The sequence below is a fragment of the Panulirus ornatus genome, chromosome 7, assembly GCF_036320965.1.
Source record: "Panulirus ornatus isolate Po-2019 chromosome 7, ASM3632096v1, whole genome shotgun sequence".
Lineage (NCBI taxonomy): Eukaryota > Metazoa > Arthropoda > Malacostraca > Decapoda > Palinuridae > Panulirus > Panulirus ornatus.
Window position 1 is genome coordinate 28,128,615 of NC_092230.1, and position 17,304 is coordinate 28,145,918.

Consider the following 17,304-nt stretch of genomic DNA (forward strand, 5'->3'; position numbering starts at 1 on the left):
CACTCATTCTCTCCATGTGCCCAAACCATTTCAAAACACCCTCTTCTGGTCTCTCAACCACGCTCTTTTTATTTCCACACATCTCTCTTACCCTTACGTTACTTACTCGATCAAACCACCTCACACCACACATTGTCCTCAAACATCTCATTTCCAGCACATCCATCCTCCTGCGCACATCTCTATCCATAGCCCACGCCTCGCAACCATACAACATTGTTGGAACCACTATTCCCTCAAACATACCCATTTTTGCTTTCCGAGATAATGTTCTCGACTTCCACACATTTTTCAAGGCTCCCAAAATTTTCGCCCCCTCCCCCACCCTATGATCCACTTCCGCTTCCATGGTTCCATCCGCTGACAGATCCACTCCCAGATATCTAAAACACCTCACTTCCTCCAGTTTTTCTCCATTCAAACTCACCTCCCAATTGACTTGACCCTCACCCCTACTGTACCTAATAACCTTGCTCTTATTCACATTTACTCTCAACTTTCTTCTTCCACACACTTTACCAAACTCAGTCACCAGCTTCTGCAGTTTCTCACATGAATCAGCCACCAGCGCTGTATCATCAGCGAACAACAACTGACTCACTTCCCAAGCTCTCTCATCCCCAACAGACTTCATACTTGCCCCTCTTTCCAGGACTCTTGCATTTACCTCCCTTACAACCCCATCCATAAACAAATTAAACAACCATGGAGACATCACACACCCCTGCCGCAAACCTACTTTCACTGAGAACCAATCACTTTCCTCTCTTCCTACACGTACACATGCCTTACATCCTCGATAAAAACTTTTCACTGCTTCTAACAACTTGCCTCCCACACCATATATTCTTAATACCTTCCACAGAGCATCTCTATCAACTCTGTTATTATATATCTTTATTTATGCACTGTAATACATGACATACTCTTGCAAATATTATCTTGAGATTATAATGTCCAAAAATTACTTAAAAAGAGACGAGTTGAACAGGACATGGGTAATAGCAATCACTTGAGTAAGTCATTTTCTATGTGTGAGGTTTAAGTCAGCTACTCTGTCAGAGCAGCATCTTCTGGGACCCCTGGTACCATTTCCTGGTGAAGGAAGAATTAGCAAACTATGCAGGATCTGAAAACTGTTTTTTGGTATTTTTGGACTTTCATCTTATTTTGTTGTGAGGACATTGTGTATTACAATTTTAATCTTAAGATGTAGCCAGTGTTAATGGATATTGTTACAAATGATGAACTACAGAAGAGCCAACGATTTACAAATCCAGGAAAACAAATAACAATATGCAAAGTAATGAGTTTAAATTCATATATAGCAAGGATGTGTTATACAGGGAATATACAAGAGAATTGGTAAAAGAATCAAAATAAATCAGGTGGTGTTGCCAGCCAAGTTCAGGACTTGAGTATTACAGTGTCCCAAAAACACATTGTTTAACCTCCACATTTTTTCAAAGCTGATACACAGCAAAGGTTTATAATGGGTACAAGTATATGATGCTATCGGGATGAAATCATCGTATAGCGGGTTGCTGAGACTAGCGTTGCTAGCCAAGTTCAGGACTTGAGTATTACAGTGTCCACAAAACACGTCTAACCCTCACATTTTTTCAAAGCCGATGCACAGCAAAGATTTATAGTGGGTACGAGCATATGATGCTCTCAGGATGAAATCATTGTATAGCTGGTTGCTGAGACTAGTGTTTCTAACGGTGTGAACACCAGCAACCTGCCTCAGTGTGCCTCAGGCTATCTTGAGGAAAAGGTGTACCTTCTTTACTCTTATTGGCTGTCGCTTCATTTTGGGAATTTCACTTCTGGTCACTGTAGTTCTTTCATTTGTGCTTCAAGATGGCTGGCTCACTCTTACCTTTCAAAGGGGTAGAAAGCCCAAATTCTTGCCTGGAAGCAAGAAAATGTGGGTACATGTGGGATTTCTAGGTGTACTGGGTGCTCAGAATGTACAATCAGGCAGCTGCTTCCTACAACACCTCATGAGTGCCTCACCTCGTTCTGGAGATCAGGATTTTATAGACTCAAAACATGGACCTGGAATACTTCAGAAACCTTGCCAGTTCCATGCCCAGATGTTTGCAGATGGTAATCAAGGCCAAAGGAAAGATGACAGAGTACTAAAATGTAAGTGTGGTATTGCCTCTGAAAATGTATGGGGAGGCGGGCTGATCAGGGTAAGCTTACCACTACTACTATCGTCTTGCTTGCAGTGGGCTTGTGAAGTTCAGTGGGACATTAAAGTCTGTACTAGACAAAATGTGTGAAGAACAACCAAAAGACTTGGATAGATATGTAACTCCTTTATTGTTCGCATGCAGGGAAGTGCCACAAGAGATTACAGATTTTACACCATTTGTGCTGTTGTTTGTTAGATTGGTATGAAGTCCATTAGCTATATTGAATGAATTATGGACTGGGGAAATAAATGAACCTGAAATTAGAACAACATACCAGTATGTTCAAGACCTGAATGAAAGCTTAGAGAGAACTTGTGAGACACTGAAGAAGTCAGCAGCAAGGTACATAAACTTCCAACAAGAAAACCATGCAATTTGTTTTTATGAGTTGGGGATGAAGTGTTGCTACTTTTACCAACAGTTGCCAAGAAACTTCTCATACATTGAGGGGCTCTGTTCCTGTTGTTGCCAAAGTGGGTACAATGAGTTCCTGCATAGACCCAGGATGTACAGGAAAGGCATTCCATGCTGTTCTACAGAAAGGGAAGATGTTGTAGCTTCATTATTAGTTGAGCTTGGCCTAGCATGTGTGTCAGTGTGGATGATGGTTGAGATGAGACTGCATGAGAAGGTGGCATAATAGTGGTCAGGTGAATTTCAGTCAGGTGACCTTAGAGTACTCTGTGTAAGCTTAATGTTAATTTGTTGAGGGATGTGAAAGCTTGAGTCAAAGATTTGCATTGGAAGTATTCTTGTGTTCTGATAGATATATCAGGATGTACCACACTAAACAAAATGAGGTTCACATTACAGATCTATAGCCAACTCAGAGGTATGGAGAACATGACTGTAGATTACATGAGTCAGCCGACAAACTAAAGAGAGAATGTAGGTATATCAGCATTTAGCATAAATGTTCTTGGTGACTTAAGTGGTGTAGAGCAATTATATAGGAGCAGTAAAAAAAAGTGATCGAATAAGTAATGAAAGGGTAAGAGAGACATGTGGAAATGAGAAGATTGTGTTAAAGAGAGCAGAAGAGGATGTGTGGAAATGTTTGTGACATATGGAGAGAATGGGTAAGAAAAGGTTGACATAGAGGATGTATGTGTTTGAAGTAGAGGGAACATGGAGAACCAGGAGACCTAATTGGAGATGGAAGGATGGAGTAGGTAGTGGTAGTAGTTGGTAGGCAGCCAACAGTCAGGAAGGTATAATACCATTACTACCCGCCTAGGTATCAGGAGGGTTTGTGATAGCTGCATAGTGAGCCAACACTTCCGTGGTTGTCAGATTGCACTCCTATGACCCAGGTAGCTGTCTTTTCTTTCTTCCTCACCCAAACGTGGGCTACTGGCATTCTCTCCACAGACATACAGTCTCTCCTTGTCACACATGACATTTAACTTATACAGCTCATTCTTAGCAACTCTAGATTTTCCTTTGGTGAGCACTGTGTGCTATCCCTGCCTTGAGGCAAAATGATTGGAGCAATAGATAGAAGCAGTAGGTAGGATCATTTAAGGAGGAGCATTAAGTAGAAACATAATTTAGAAGCATTAGGTAGGAGGATTAGATAGAAATAGTCTGTAGAAACATTAGGTGGGAGCCTCTGCAAACACTGCCCTAGACTTACCCTCTACTAATGGTCTGTTAAGGGTGAGGCACTAAAAGCTAAGAAGTGGCACTGGAGTTCACTAGTTATGGAGATTCTATTGCCATGGCCCCCTCCTTGAGGGAGTTCCAGAAGGGAACAGGCATCAGAGATATAGGTAGATAGATAGATAGATAGGAGGATGGGGTGAAAAAGATCTTGAGCAATCGGGGCCTGAACATGCAGGAGGGTGAAAAGCGTGCACAGAATATTGAATTGGAACAACATGGTATACTGGAGTCAATTTGCTGTCAGTGGACTGAACCAGGGCATGTGATGCATCCTGAGTAAACCATGGATAGGTTTGTGGGGCCTGGATGTGGATAGGGAGATGTGGTTTTGGTGAATTGCACATGACAGCTAGAGAATGGGTGAGTGGATGTGGCCTTTCCTCATCTGTATCCTGATTTGCCCCTGACTTTATACCCTGGTTCAGCCCATTGATGGCACATTGACCCCATTATACCACATCACTCCAATTCACTATTCTATGCTTGCCTTTCACCCTCCTGCATGTTCAGGTTCCTATTGCTCAAAATCTTTTTCACTCCATCCTTTCACCTTCAATTTGGTCTCCTGGTTCTCCTTGTTCCATCCACTTCTGACACATACTTCCTCTTTATCAACCTTTCCTCACTGATTCTCTCCATATGTCCAAACCATTTCAACACACCTTCTTCTGCACTTTCAACCACACTTTTTGTTACCACACATCTCACTTACCCTTTTATTACTAACTTGAACCACGTCACACCACATATTGTCCTCAAACATTTCATTTCCAACACACCCAACCTCCTGTACAACCCACTCTATATCATAAAGGTATTTGATATTGAATGATTCATAAAGTGGGCCTGTGGCATTTTTCCTAGGTTGGGAGTACAGAGTTTGGACTGTTAAGGGAAATAGAGATAGTTTAGCTCTATGTTTTATATCCAAAACTTTTCCACAGGCTTTCATTTGCATCTCAGAAACTGTTATTTCACATCATGAAACTAAATCATGCAACTGTATCTTTCTAGATCAGGCACGTACAGCTTCCCAGGTTATTTCATATGTAACCAGTGAGTTGAAATGAAACATGACCTTCCATACTTATGTTATTGCTTCTTACTTTATCACTTTGCACAGTATATGGTTTGTTGAGGCCCATGTCTCCATTCACACAATGTCTTTGTACAAAATGTCTCCAGTACATCCAGTTCCACATCATTTATGCTGTATCTTCATGTTGAATATCTATAACCCTGATAAACTCTCTCACAGCATCTTCCTCTTCTGCAGTGTGGCTCTTTATGTACCTCCGACTGTTCTACTCTTTGTCTTCTTTAGCACTTTATCATCTGCCATACATTCTACATGACCATGCAATTCTAAGACTTTTCCATATTCATTTTTTCCCCACAATTTTTTTGTGATTAATTCATTCACCAATTTTTTTTTTTCAGATCAGCACTTCAAGCAGTACGGCCTGGAGGAATTGTGGTGTATTCTACTTGTACACTGTCACCCTTGCAGAACGATGGTGTTGTGCATTTGGCACTTACCAGAATATGGGAAGAAACCACCATTGAATGTTCTGTTATGTAAGTTTACTAGGTTCATTGTACAGTATATAGTATTCTTTATCTTATTCAAGACTTTTCAAAAGAAACTTAAACCAGCTTTAACCTAACTGCTTTTGCCTAAATTTGTAGTGCTTTCATCATACAAAACTGGATTGTTCTTCCATAACCTTAGATCTCGTACTCTGTACTTTTGTGTTTTCTTTTTGTTATCTGAGAACTTCAGCTATTCATTTCTTTTCATGTATTTCTTTCTTAGCTCTTGCTTTGCCACTGACATTTTGAGAAATTTATTTTACTTTGTAATACTTTCCTATTATCCTTTTAATTCACTCATGGATTCCCAATATATATCCTATATACCCCACTGTACTCTGGGTATTTTTACCTTGCAAGCATTATTACACCTTATTTTTGTTAATTATTTACTGTATGTACTCGTGTATAGTTTGAGCTTTTAAGACAAAATTTTTAGACAAAAAATTAGGGTTTCGACCTGTGCATAGGTAATAGTTTCATTAAGTTGAAATCCATGCATAATGAGAAGGGCTAGGAGCAACATTTAGCTTCAGACATGAAAAATATTCTCATGAAAAGTTCTTATGAAAGACGCTGTGATATTTTCATTCTCCATCTCAGTTCAAAATTTCTTTTCATGAATCTTGCGCACCAACCATGGCTTGCCTTAAAATCTGTTGGTTTTCACTGACATAATTTGCCTCTTCAGCTTCCAACTGTGGCCTTTTTTTTACATTTTCCATTGGTAGCACATTTGTTTTTCGGCATATGCTTAAGTTGTGCAGAGAGCTTTCTCCAGCCTCTAACATTTTTTGGGGGATACCTTAAATTCCCTTGCTGCTGCACAGTTGTTAGTCTGTTCTACATATTCAATTACTTGGGTCATAAACTTTGCTGTGAACTTGTTTTTTCTTGAATCCATGCTGAAGAGAATATGGGTCAAGCACATCTAAATTATAAGAAGACAATTTTAAATAGCTGTTACATGTAGGTCACTCGTGATTATGTGAGATTTTCCATTCAAAATTTTAAGCTACAGAGTATTTTTATTCCCAAATATTTTACAATACTGTAGGTAAAACAGTTTACTATAGCAGAAAATAATGTGCAAACCCCACATAAAAAAGAATTAACAGAAATGGAGATACCAAAAATGTAAAATAAAATGTGTCCGACTTGAAACACTGTTGGTAGGGTGAGGTGGTTTTAATGGCATCCTGCCAGTAATCAAATTTTTAAGTGTCTCTATTTGTTTGGTGTCTTATGTATTTATGAAAATGAATGCTTGTAAATTAAAAGTACCATAACATTGCAATATATAAAAACTTATCATATTTCTGAAAAATAAGAAGCAAGACAGTTAGAGCATAAACCCAATTTCACCATAAGGTAATACTAAAGGCTTCCTAGGAGGGGACAATGCAAAGCCTCCACAACCAGGCTGTGCTATATCAGCTAGATGGTAGTGTTTTTCAAATCATTTTGTTAAAAAACTGTTACATCACAAGTATATTTTACCTTAACTGTGCCTGAATGAATATCTTCTCAGAAATAAATAGTGGTTTTGCAGAATTGTGATGTATTTCAACATAAGATAGGATAAAACACATGAAAATAAGACTGTACCTAACTTCCCAGTGTTCAAGAGATGCTATGCATCTTGTTACTAGTTTTCGGTTAAAATACTGATAAAATACACCGATATTCTATTCATACTGTGCTTGATATAATAAATTCATGGAAATGTAATGGTTTTGCAGATATGATGTATGTAGTACAGTGGAAAGTGGGATAAAATCATTTTCTTTTGTTCAAAAGTTGTTTACCATAATCACTTCAAGTTATTTTCATTTAAGCAAAAACTTGTATTACAATAATATTCTATCCTCATTGACTTGAATGAATACTTTAATGGAAATATACAATACTTTTTCTGAAACTACCTGCATTTCAGGTAAAAATGCTGAAATAGTAAATGGTAAACAATTTGCCTTTGGCGCTTAGTGAACCTCAATTTATAGGACGTAGAGTGGTTTTAGTTAGGATTTTTTGAAATGAGTTGTATATGACTGAAAATATGGTGCTTTATTACCTTAATTTGTAGTTCCATTACTCTCAAAAACTTGGGTCAACCTATACATGAGGCATATCAGAAATTGATGATTTCTTGGGTAGACTTATAGACGAGTATATATGGGAACTTTTTACCCTTCAATAGAAGTGAAGCATGAATTCTTTAAAGGATCCACCAACCAGCATGTGGAAAGGTTCCTGCCAGAGTTCACCCAAATAGAACCTAACACCCATGGCTTTTCCACAGTTTGATCTATTGAAAAGCAAATGTTTGTTAGCCAGTTATGAGGATGTGATTGCTTTGACAACTTTTGATACAATGGGTAGTGTAATATATATATGTGTCATTTGTGAGAAGACGTTGACCCAGATGATTTACTTGATTTTTTTTGTGTTGTATTGAAAGTGTCAGTGACTTTGTTTCAGTTGCCTGCTTAAACAGTGTAAAGAAAATTAAACAAAACATACAAGCTGATAGGAATTTATGCTGTAGTTGCATGGGAAGGAGTGTCTTTCTTTAGTATTTCCTTCTTATCTGGAAGGCAGTTAGTTCTTAAATAAAACTTCTTCATTATTATAATAGAAAAATAGTTTCTCATGCTTCCGTTGAAGAACATTGTTGGCTTGCTAGTTTCTTAACCCTTAAACTGTGACATGCCTCATATATGGATCCTTTTACACAACTGCAACATGCTTCTATATGAGATTTGATTGTTCCCACCCACATTTAAATTCTCAGTGAATGTATGATTCCATTTCTTATTGATGGATGTCACTAGCAGCTAAACAGCACTGCTGGAAAAAGTATCACGTATCACAGTTACCCAGATTTACGTGGCCTCAATTTATCTTGGGATAAGGGAGATAGAATACTGCCCGCGTATTCCCTTTGTGTCATAGGTGAATAAGAGGGAAATGGCAACCATGTATGAAAAAAAAATCCATATGTTAGTGTTTATATTTTTGATGAAAACAAGATTATTTTTTCATTAATTCAAGTAAATAATGATCTGTGTGAATATGTAAATATTTAATGTGTGTGATACATATGAAATTCATTATTATTTATTTATTTATTATACATTGTCGCTGTCTCCCGTGTTTGCGAGGTAGCGCAAGGAAACAGACGAAAGAAATGGCCCAACCCCCCCCCCATACACATGTATATACATACGTCCACACACGCAAATATACATACCTACACAGCTTTCCATGGTTTACCCCAGACGCTTCACATGCCTTGATTCAATCCACTGACAGCACGTCAACCCCGGTATACCACATCGCTCCAATTCACTCTATTCCTTGCCCTCCTTTCACCCTCCTGCATGCTCAGGCCCCGATCACACAAAATCTTTTTCACTCCATCTTTCCACCTCCAATTTGGTCTCCCTCTTCTCCTCGTTCCCTCCACCTCCGACACATATATCCTCTTGGTCAATCTTTCCTCACTCATTCTCTCCATGTGTCCAAACCACTTCAAAACACCCTCTTCTGCTCTCTCAACCACGCTCTTTTTATTTCCACACATCTCTCTTACCCTTACGTTACTCACTCGATTAAACCACCTCACACCACACATTGTCCTCAAACATCTCATCTCCAGCACATCCATCCTCCTGCGCACAACTCTATCCATAGCCCACACCTCGCAACCACACAACATTGTTGGAACCACTATTCCCTCAAACATACCCATTTTTGCTTTCCGAGATAATGTTCTCGACTTCCACACATTCTTCAAGGCACCCAGAATTTTTGCCCCCTCCCCCACCCTATGATCCACTTCTGCTTCCATGGTTCCATCCGCTGCCAGATCCACTCCCAGATATCTAAAACACTTCACTTCCTCCAGTTTCTCTCCATTCAAACTCACCTCCCAATTGACTTGACCCTCAACCCTACTGTACCTAATAACCTTGCTCTTATTCACATTTACTCTTAACTTTCTTCTTCCACACACTTTACCAAACTCAGTCACCAGCTTCTGCAGTTTCTCACATGAATCAGCCACCAGCGCTGTATCATCAGCGAACAACAACTGACTCACTTCCCAAGCTCTCTCATCCCCAACAGACTTCATACTTGCCCCTCTTTCCAAAACTCTTGCATTTACCTCCCTAACAACCCCATCCATAAACAAATTAAACAACCATGGAGACATCACACACCCCTGCCGCAAACCTACATTCACTGAGAACCAATCACTTTCCTCTCTTCCTACACGTACACATGCCTTACATCCTCGATAAAAACTTTTCACTGCTTCCAACAACTTTCCTCCCACACCATATATTCTTAATACCTTCCACAGAGCATCTCTATCAACTCTATCATATGCCTTCTCCAGATCCATAAATGCTACATACAAATCCATTTGCTTTTCTAAGTATTTCTCACATACATTCTTCAAAGCAAACACCTGATCCACACATCCTCTACCACTTCTGAAACCACACTGCTCTTCCCCAATCTGATGCTCTGTAAATGATATGTAAAGGATGTGTAAAATCATGCTTGTAATAGGTTTCTTTTATACTTATTTTCTGTTTTCTATGTCATGAAGATAGTACCATGAGCAGATGACAAAATGAGAAATTATGTCATTCAATGATATCTGCTCTAGCTGTCGTGTATGATATACCGAAAGCACAGCCCCCATCCGCAGCCAGTCCCCATGGACCTTTCTCTGTTGTCTGCTGACCATTTCATGTGCCCTGGTTCAGTCCATTGATGGCACGTAGCCCCTTATATATCATACTGTTCCATTTCACTCTGTCCTGTGCATGCTTACACCCTCCTTTGTGTTCCTACCCACTGCAGTCAAAATGTCCTCCATTCTGTCTTTCTGTAACCCACCCCTCCTTGTCCCTTCCATCACTGACACATATACCCTCTTAGTCAACTTCTCCTCACTCATCATCTCCCTGTCTCCAAATCATTTCATTGTACCCTCTTCATCTCTCATCCACACTTCTCACTACCACTCTTCTTTACCCTTTCATTTCTTACATGATCATCCCTCCTCTTTCAGCATATTGTTCTTAATCATTTCATTTCCAACACCTTCACTCTTTTTTGTATGTTCTCATGTAGTGCCCATGTTTTGCATCCGTACAATACCATCAGGACCAATGTACCATCAAATATGCCCATCTTTGCCTTCATCAACAATGTCCTTTCTCTCCACACACTCCTAGATGTGCCCAGGATCTTAGCCCCTTACCCACTGTATGACTTTTTTCAGCTTCTATTGTCCCAATCACTGCCATGTCCACTCCTAGGTATTCAAAATACCCCTTTCTCCAGGTTCTCTCCATTGAAACTAATACTCCAAGTTATGTTTTTTCTACCGCTAAACTTAATAATCTTGCTTTTATTCACTTTTACCCTTAATTTTCTTCTTTTACTGACTCTCCCAGAATCAGACACCAGCCTCTGCAGTTTTTCATTCGAATCTGCCACCAGTGTTATCTCATCAGCATGTAACAACTGACTCACATTCCAGGCCACCCCATTCCCAACATACTGCACATGTGCTCCTTTCTCCAATACCCTTGTATTCACCTCCCTTACCACCCAACCTTTAAACAAATTTAACAGCCATGGTGACATCACACTCCTCTGCCACAGAACCACCTTCACCTAGAACCACTCACCCTTTTCTTTTCCTACTTGCAAGCACACCATACTCTTTCCTATTTCTAGCCGCATTGCTCCGTTCCATAAATGCATATCTTCTATGGATCATCTTTTGATATCAACTCTATCATATGCATCCTCCAGATCCATAGATGCTACCTATATCCTTCTGTTTTTCTTAAGTATTCCTCATACACATTTTTTCAAAGCAAACTCCTTATCCACACATTCTATTCCACTCCTGAACCCATATTGTTCCACAGTCTGAGGCTCTGTGCATGCCACCACCCTCTCATTCACCACTCCCATACAGCTTACCACCTACACTCTTAGTCCCTGGCATCATAGGGTGCAAAGGTTCTCCAGGTTTCTGCCTGACTCTCCTGTCAGTAAAAGGAAGGGCTCAAACAGTAGCAGGACCAGTCCATCTCATGCCCTTTCCTTCTCTGATAGACCTTCCTTTGAAGAGGTTGCATTAAAGTACACACTATATTTGAAAGCAACAGAATTCAGATTTCTGTATAAGATTGAGGAAAACTTTTATAAAGGGATGATGCTAACTGCAGCTACAGCAGAAAGGAATTTTCTAATAACCTATGATCCTTCCTTCTTCCTTGTTAGGTTGCAGTTTTTACATCACTGGAACATATAATGAATATGTAGATAAATTTTAAATCACCAGTGAAACACAGCAAATATAAATATTGTCCAGTTGTGCAGTACCATCAAAGACCTTTGAATGAAACAGGAGTGTGGTAAAGGCTGTGGCAGCTGTATCCCAAGTGATCCTTTTTACGAGTGTACTTAATATACTTAATGTACTTAATAGGTTTGCGGCAGGGGTGTGTGATGTCTCCATGGTTGTTTAATTTGTTTATGGATGAGTTGTTAAGGAGGTGAATGTAAGAGTTTTGGAGAGAGGGGCAAATATGCAGTCTGTTAGGGATGAGAGAGCTTGGGAAGTGAGTCAGTTGTTGTTCGCTGATGATACAGCGCTGGTGGCTGATTCATGTGAGAAACTGCAGAAGCTGGTGACTGAGTTTGGTAAAGTGTGTGAAAGAAGAAAGTTAAGAGTAAATGTGAATAAGAGCAAGGTTATTAGGTACAGTAGGGTTGAGGGTCAAGTCAATTGGGAGGTAAGTTTGTATGGAGAAAAACTGGAGGAAGTAAAGTGTTTTAGATATCTGGGAGTGGATCTGGCAGCGGATGGAACCATGGAAGCGGAAGTGAATCATAGGGTGGGGGAGGGGGCGAAAATCCTGGGAGCCTTGAAGAATGTGTAGAAGTCGAGAACATTATCTCCAAAAGCAAAAATGGCTATGTTTGAAGGAATAGTGGTTCCAACGATGTTGTATGGTTGTGAGGCGTGGGCTATGGATAGAGTTGTGCGCAGGAGGGTGGATGTGCTGGAAATGAGATGTTTAAGGACAGTGTGTGGTGTGAGGTGGTTTGATCAAGTAAGTAATGTAAGGGTATGAGAGATGTGTGGAAATAAAAAGAGCGTGGTTGAGAGAGCAGAAGAGGGTGTTTTGAAATGGTTTGGGCACATGGAGAGAATGAGTGAGGAAAGATTGACCAAGACGATATATGTGTCGGAGGTGGAGGGAACGAGGAGAAGTGGGAGACCAAATTGGAGGTGGAAAGATGGAGTGAAAAAGATTTTGAGTGATCAGGGCCTGAACATGCAGGAGGGTGAAAGGAGGGCAAGGAATAGAGTGAAATGGATCGATGTGGTATACCGGGGTTGACGTGCTGTCAGTGGATTGAATCAGGGCATGTGAAGCGTCTGGGGTAAACCATGGAAAGTTCTGTGGGGCCTGGATGTGGAAGGGGAGTTGTGGTTTCGGGCATTATTGCATGACAGCTAGAGACTGAGTGTGAACGAATGGGGCCTTTGTTGTCTTTTCCTAGCGCTACCTCGCACACATGAGGGGGGAGGGGGATGTTATTCCATGTGTGGCGAGGTGGCGATGGGAATGAATAAAGGCAGACAGCGTGAATTGTGTGCATGTGTATATGTGTGTGTCTGTGTGTGTATATATATGTGTACATTGAGATGTATGGGTATGTATATTTGCGTGTGGGGACGTGTATGTATATACATATGTATGGGGGTGGGTTGGGCCATTTCTTTCGTCTGTTTCCTTGCGCTACCTCACAAACTCGGGAGACAGCAACAAAGCAAATACTTAATATATATTTGTCATTACTTTGAGCTATCTGCTGAGTATAACTTAAAGTATATATAATATATGGCAAAAATAGTAAGACAGCTTCAACTAAATTCTAATGGTAATTTGTGGAACAAAAAATGGACTAGAATTTGGTCAAGTAACTGGAATTCTCATAATGATGACTTCACTCAGCGAAGTGCTTTCTCTTTTTTTTTCTTTTTTTCCTACTTGTTCACCATTCCTGCAAACAAGGTAGTGTCAGATACAGATGAAGAATGGCTTCATTTGTTCATATCCATTATCTAACTGAAATGTATAATGCAACAAAACCAGATCCCTGTATCTACACCCAAGCTTTCCAAATCTTTTCAAGGTTTCCCATGACTGCTTCTTGTGCCTGTTGTCAGTATGTCACCCCCTACATACCACATTGCTTCAGTTCACTGCATCCATCCTTCTATCATGTCCTTGGTCTATTACTTCTTGTTCTGACACATATACCCTCGTAATCAGCAACCCCCCCCCCCCCTTCTTTCTTATATATCCACATCATTTCAGTACACTGCAGTTTTTTCCCATACTTTTGTTACTACCATACCTATCTATTACCCATTTATTTCTTGTTTGATCAACTCTCTTCATGCATTTTAACTCCAAAACACTTGCCCTCTCCTGTACCATTTCATTCAGCGCTTATGCCTTGCATCTGTAGAACACTAGGACTACCGTACCATCAAATATTCCCATTTTGCCTCTCCAGATACTACTCAGTACATTTAGGACCTTGTAGCTTACTTCAGCTTCCATGTTCCGTCCATTGCCAAATCCACTTTCAAGTATTTAAAACACCCCAAAGTTCTTTCCATTCAAACTCATACTTCAAACCAACCTGTATCACTTTCCAGCAGTACTCAGTAACCTTACTTATAATCACATTTTCTCTCAACTTTCACATCCCAAACTCAGACACCAACTTTTGCAATTTCTTACTTGAGTCTGCCATTACAGTATTCATAATGGGAACAGTAGCTGACTTACCTCCCAAACAGCAGGCATGCCTCTTTCTCTCCAAGACTCGCATTCATTTCCCTAATCTGTGAACATTAAACAACCTCGGTGACGTCACCCACCTTCATTGTTCTGTTTCACTCCCTCCTCTAATCGTGCTCACACATCTGCCTTACTCTCATGTTAAGAGACTTGCCTTTTTTGGCAGCTATGCTCTTAAACCATATCATTAACATCCCCCACAACATGCCTATTAGTTACCATGTCATATATTTTCTTTAGATCCATAAATGCCACATATAAATCCTTCTCTTTCTCTAAAGTATCTCACTTGATCCACACATCCGATACTACTACTAGCTACATCATTCCTGATACTCTGTACAAGCCACCACTCTCCCATACAACTTACCAAGTATACTTAACAGTCATATACCTCTGAATTTTGAACTGTCACTTTAGTACCCCTTGCCCTTTAAAATGACATTATACAAGTATTCTGCTAACTGAAGTACCTCTTCACGAGCCATACATACAGTGAAAATCATAACAAAGCAATCAGCAATCCTGTCACCCCATTCTTTGAGAAATTCATTTGCAATCCAATCTCCTCCAGTTATGCTTTGTCTTACGTGAAGATTTCACCACCTTTATGGACCAAAGCGCTTGCCATGACTTGATTTGCATACTCCCAAAGACCTTAAATCTAACGAACTATCATCCAACATATTTGACAGTTCTTCAAAATGCTCCATCCTCTTTTTCAGTTATTATTTCCCCATCTTTTTCCTCTCACACTATTCACCTACTAGCACATTTTTCTAATCTTCCTTTAGTTTGCTTATACTCTCACCACCTTTTCAGCCCCTGAACCTTCCTTTTGACCCATCACTTCTTCTTGTACATGTCCCAGTCTCTGACACTTCCTTGCATGTAATGCCTACACACCTCTCACTCACTGTTTGCATGTCACACACTTGCACATGCAAGCACTGCTTCTTTGAATGTCTCCCATTCCTTGTCTTATCCACTAGTTTTGTATAATCTCACCATTTGGTATTCTTCACCCAGTCTCACCTGGTATCACCTCATGCAAACCTCTTTTCCAGGCTCACTAACTTTCACCAACTTCCCATTCAGATCATTACTGCTTTTCCAATAGCCTCTATTCTGTAAAGTATTTCCCCTGTTGTCTTTATGCTACAAAGGGAACAGTAGTTTATTCCAGGGTTTAATTGGACATCTCATTGCTTAGTTTACATTACAAATTTCTCAGTATTCTTATGCAGGGTTTGAATGGCCAATGTGCAACTATATTTTGTTTCACAGATTAAAATTTATGAGTATTTCTAGCCCTTCTATTGCTGTTATTTCTGTACTTTCAGAGATATGAGTTATGCTGTTCAACCACTGAGCTTCCTTTACCGTTTTGGCAGTAACCTGGGTCTTCGTTATGGTCAAATTATTCTACCATCACTTCTGTCCAATTATGGCCCCATGTACTGTGCCAAGATAAAGAGATTACGTTGAAAATACAGCTAAGTTTATAATCGTGTAGAATTTTGATTTAATTTTCTTCAGATCATCATTAGTTAACCTTTTCAGACTATGCTCTTTACTGAAATGAAACTTCAATGATTTAAAAACATTTATATTATTTATTTATTATACTTTGTTGCTGTCTCCCGCGTTTGCGAGGTAGCGCAAGGAAACAGACGAAAGAAATGGCCCAACCCCCCCCCATACACATGTATATACATACGTCCACACACGCAAATATACATACCTACACAGCTTTCCATGGTTTACCCCAGACGCTTCACATGCCTTGATTCAATCCACTGACAGCACGTCAACCCCGGTATACCACATCACTCCAATTCACTCTATTCCTTGCCCTCCTTTCACCCTCCTGCATGTTCAGGCCCCGATCACACAAAATCTTTTTCACTCCATCTTTCCACCTCCAATTTGGTCTCCCTCTTCTCCTTGTTCCCTCCACCTCTGACACATATATCCTCTTGGTCAATCTTTCCTCACTCATCCTCTCCATGTGCCCAAACCACTTCAAAACACCCTCTTCTGCTCTCTCAACCACGCTCTTTTTATTTCCACACATCTCTCTTACCCTTACGTTACTCACTCGATCAAACCACCTCACACCACACATTGTCCTCAAACATCTCATTTCCAGCACATCCATCCTCCTGCGCACAACTCTATCCATAGCCCACGCCTCGCAACCATACAACATTGTTGGAACCACTATTCCTTCAAACATACCCATTTTTGCTTTCCGAGATAATGTTCTCGACTTCCACACATTCTTCAAGGCCCCCAGGATTTTCGCCCCCTCCCCCACCCTATGATCCACTTCCGCTTCCATGGTTCCATCCACTGCCAGATCCACTCCCAGATATCTAAAACACTTCACTTCCTCCAGTTTTTCTCCATTCAAACTCACCTCCCAATTGACTTGACCCTCAACCCTACTGTACCTAATAACCTTGCTCTTATTCACATTTACTCTTAACTTTCTTCTTCCACACACTTTTCCAAACTCAGTCACCAGCTTCTGCAGTTTCTCACATGAATCAGCCACCAGCGCTGTATCATCAGCGAACAACAACTGACTCACTTCCCAAGCTCTCTCATCCCCAACAGACTTCATACTTGCCCCTCTTTCCAAAACTCTTGCATTTACCTCCCTAACAACCCCATCCATAAACAAATTAAACAACCATGGAGACATCACACACCCCTGCCACAAACCTACATTCACTGAGAACCAGTCACTTTCCTCTCTTCCTACACGTACACATGCCTTACATCCTCGATAAAAACTTTTCACTGCTTCTAACAACTTTCCTCCCACACCATATATTCTTAATACCTTCCACAGAGCATCTCTATCAACTATATCATATGCCTTCTCCAGATCCATAAATGCTACATACAAATCC

General features: G+C 40.2%; 1 protein-coding gene across 1 annotated transcript in view; it reads left to right on the plus strand.

Annotated features, from left to right (window-relative positions):
• l(2)10685 (5-methylcytosine rRNA methyltransferase l(2)10685) overlaps positions 1-15,892 on the plus strand; it is a 94,434-nt gene extending 78,542 nt beyond the window's left edge. Inside the window, exons 9-10 of the mRNA XM_071663371.1 lie at positions 5,310-5,447; positions 15,727-15,892. Of these exons, the coding sequence (XP_071519472.1) occupies positions 5,310-5,447; positions 15,727-15,871 (283 nt within the window). The 3' untranslated portion in view covers positions 15,872-15,892. The remainder of the gene's footprint in view (positions 1-5,309; positions 5,448-15,726) is intronic.
• The last annotated feature ends 1,412 nt before the right edge of the window (positions 15,893-17,304 follow it).